Source organism: Haplochromis burtoni, unplaced genomic scaffold (genome assembly GCF_018398535.1).
Source record: "Haplochromis burtoni strain Fernald_Lab_line unplaced genomic scaffold, NCSU_Asbu1 Contig_450, whole genome shotgun sequence".
Classification (NCBI taxonomy): Eukaryota; Metazoa; Chordata; class Actinopteri; order Cichliformes; family Cichlidae; genus Haplochromis; species Haplochromis burtoni.
Window position 1 is genome coordinate 2502 of NW_024582811.1, and position 2130 is coordinate 4631.

General features: G+C 46.2%; 1 protein-coding gene across 1 annotated transcript; it reads right to left on the minus strand.

Moving 5' to 3' along the window:
• Positions 1-6: 6 nt before the first annotated feature.
• Positions 7-1050, minus strand: abhd17c (abhydrolase domain containing 17C, depalmitoylase). The gene has a single exon (XM_014341171.2). It carries the CDS (start codon positions 669-671, stop codon positions 183-185), a length of 489 nt encoding a protein of 162 aa, XP_014196657.1. The 5' UTR covers positions 672-1050; the 3' UTR covers positions 7-182.
• Positions 1051-2130: the final 1080 nt, after the last annotated feature.

Below are 2130 nucleotides of genomic sequence, written 5' to 3' on the forward strand. Positions count from 1 at the left end.
ACATAAAATTTTCAGATATTTTGGTTTACGAGGTTACAAAACTCAGTTCACAGCTATGCAGTCTGATTTACAAGTACAAAATATTTATGACCACAATTTGAGCCCAAAGCATTTGTGTAGTGGGCGTCATCTCAGCACACACTTGTAGGCATTGACTGATCCACAACACTTATGTGTTATACTCACTTGTTCCTCAGCATCTGCCAGGCCGCCTCGATGTCCGCATACAGGTTCTTCTCTGAAGGCTTGCCGGTGCTGACTCCGTAGCCTGAATAGTCGTAGGAGAACACGTTGCAGTTTATCCTGGAGCCCAGGCCGATGTAAAAACTGCACATCTGCCCCAGGTCCACAGCGTTACCGTGGGAAAACAGCAGCGTGTAGCGACTGTTCGGAGCGCAACGCACAAACATGCATGCTACCCGGTTACCCCGGCTGCTTCTAGTGGTGAACACTTCCACTGCATCGAGCTCTCGCTGGGAGTATTGCCAGTCTGCCCGTTCGGTTAAATGTAAGCTAGTCACCCCGTTAGCGTCGGTGTGCATGGAATACGTGGGCTCCGGTGGAAGGAAAGCTAGTTTGGCCGCGATGCGACTCGGACAGGGTGGACAGCAGAACAGCCAGCACAGCTCGCCGATAGAAAACCCATTCATCCTGGGGCCTTGTTCTGGCATTTAGGCCCGGGGTTACCTGATTTACTAACTTCGGCTAAAACAAAACACGCGGTTCGGATCTGTTTCGAGATCCGGTGTACCATTAACAGACCGCAGCAGGGCCGGAAGACAAGCTGAGCGACGTCTCGGCTTTGCAGCTACTCGCTAGCCGGCATACAGGTGGCTCACAGCAAAACTCGCAGAAATTGCGACGCAACATTTACGTTTATATTACTTTACACCACTAAACTGTGCCACTACTGGTCTCAAAAGCACAGTTCTACCCTTTGAAAACATCACTTGCTGTAGCTTTGTTGCTAATATATTGTAATAAAGAAAGCAGCCATCTCTCTTGAATGGTGACAAGCCGGTTTTCCGGTACAACCGGATATCCTGCCGTAACAAAAACAAAACGCCGTAAGATATTTTAAGGGAAAAAAACAAACATTTTCTTTATTGAAAAAAAAAAATCCACACACACATCCAAAAATCTTCATTTGTTTATATTTTGCGCTTTAAGGAAAAACAGTCTGTTCAATTCCAAAGATCTATTTTCTAAAGACTTGGGCTGATCCACACTGTAATGTTCGGGCTCTGTGGAGGTGACCGATAAAGTTGTGTTTTTCTGTCCATCACTAAAATCACTGTTGTTACCTTTTATATTTTGCTTTATTATTATAGGATATATACCTGTTTGATTGTTCTTGTGATTTGGCGCTATATAAAGTTAACTGAATTAAATGTCTTCAAAATAGATGCATATAGTGTGGCATTTATTAATTGTAAACCTTGTTTAGGTACAAACTTAAACAAACACATCACCTGACCTGTGATCTGAGCAGTGATGGTGCCCAGAAACAGAATGAGAATCTGTGAAAACATGAGACAAGATTCACACACACACACACACATATATATATATATATATATATATATATATATAAAAACACCCAGCACGCCCCTGCGGGCGGTTTATCCTTCAAGCTCGGGTCCTCTACCAGAGGCCTGGGAGCTTGAGGGTCCTGCGCAGTATCTTAGCTGTTCCCAGGACTGCGCTCTTCTGGACAGAGATCTCCGATGTTATTCCCGGGATCTGCTGGAGCCACTCGCCTAGCTTGGGAGTCACCGCACCTAGTGCTCCGATTACCACGGGGACCACCGTTACCTTCACCCTCCACATCCTCTCGAGCTCTTCTCTGAGCCCTTGGTATTTCTCCAGCTTCTCGTGTTCCTTCTTCCTGATATTGCTGTCATTCGGAACCGCTACATCAATCACTACGGCCGTCTTCTTCTGTTTGTCTACCACCACTATGTCCGGTTGGTTAGCCACCACCATTTTGTCCGTCTGTATCTGGAAGTCCCACAGGATCTTAGCTCGGTCATTCTCCACCACCCTTGGGGGCATCTCCCATTTTGACCTCGGGACTTCCAGGTTATACTCGGCACAGATGTTCCTGTACACTATGCCGGCCACTTGGTT

Excerpts from the sequence above, each read along its gene's own strand:
- abhd17c (XM_014341171.2), bottom strand. The coding sequence starts at position 671 with ATGCCAGAACAAGGCCCCAGGATGAATGGGTTTTCTATCGGCGAGCTG.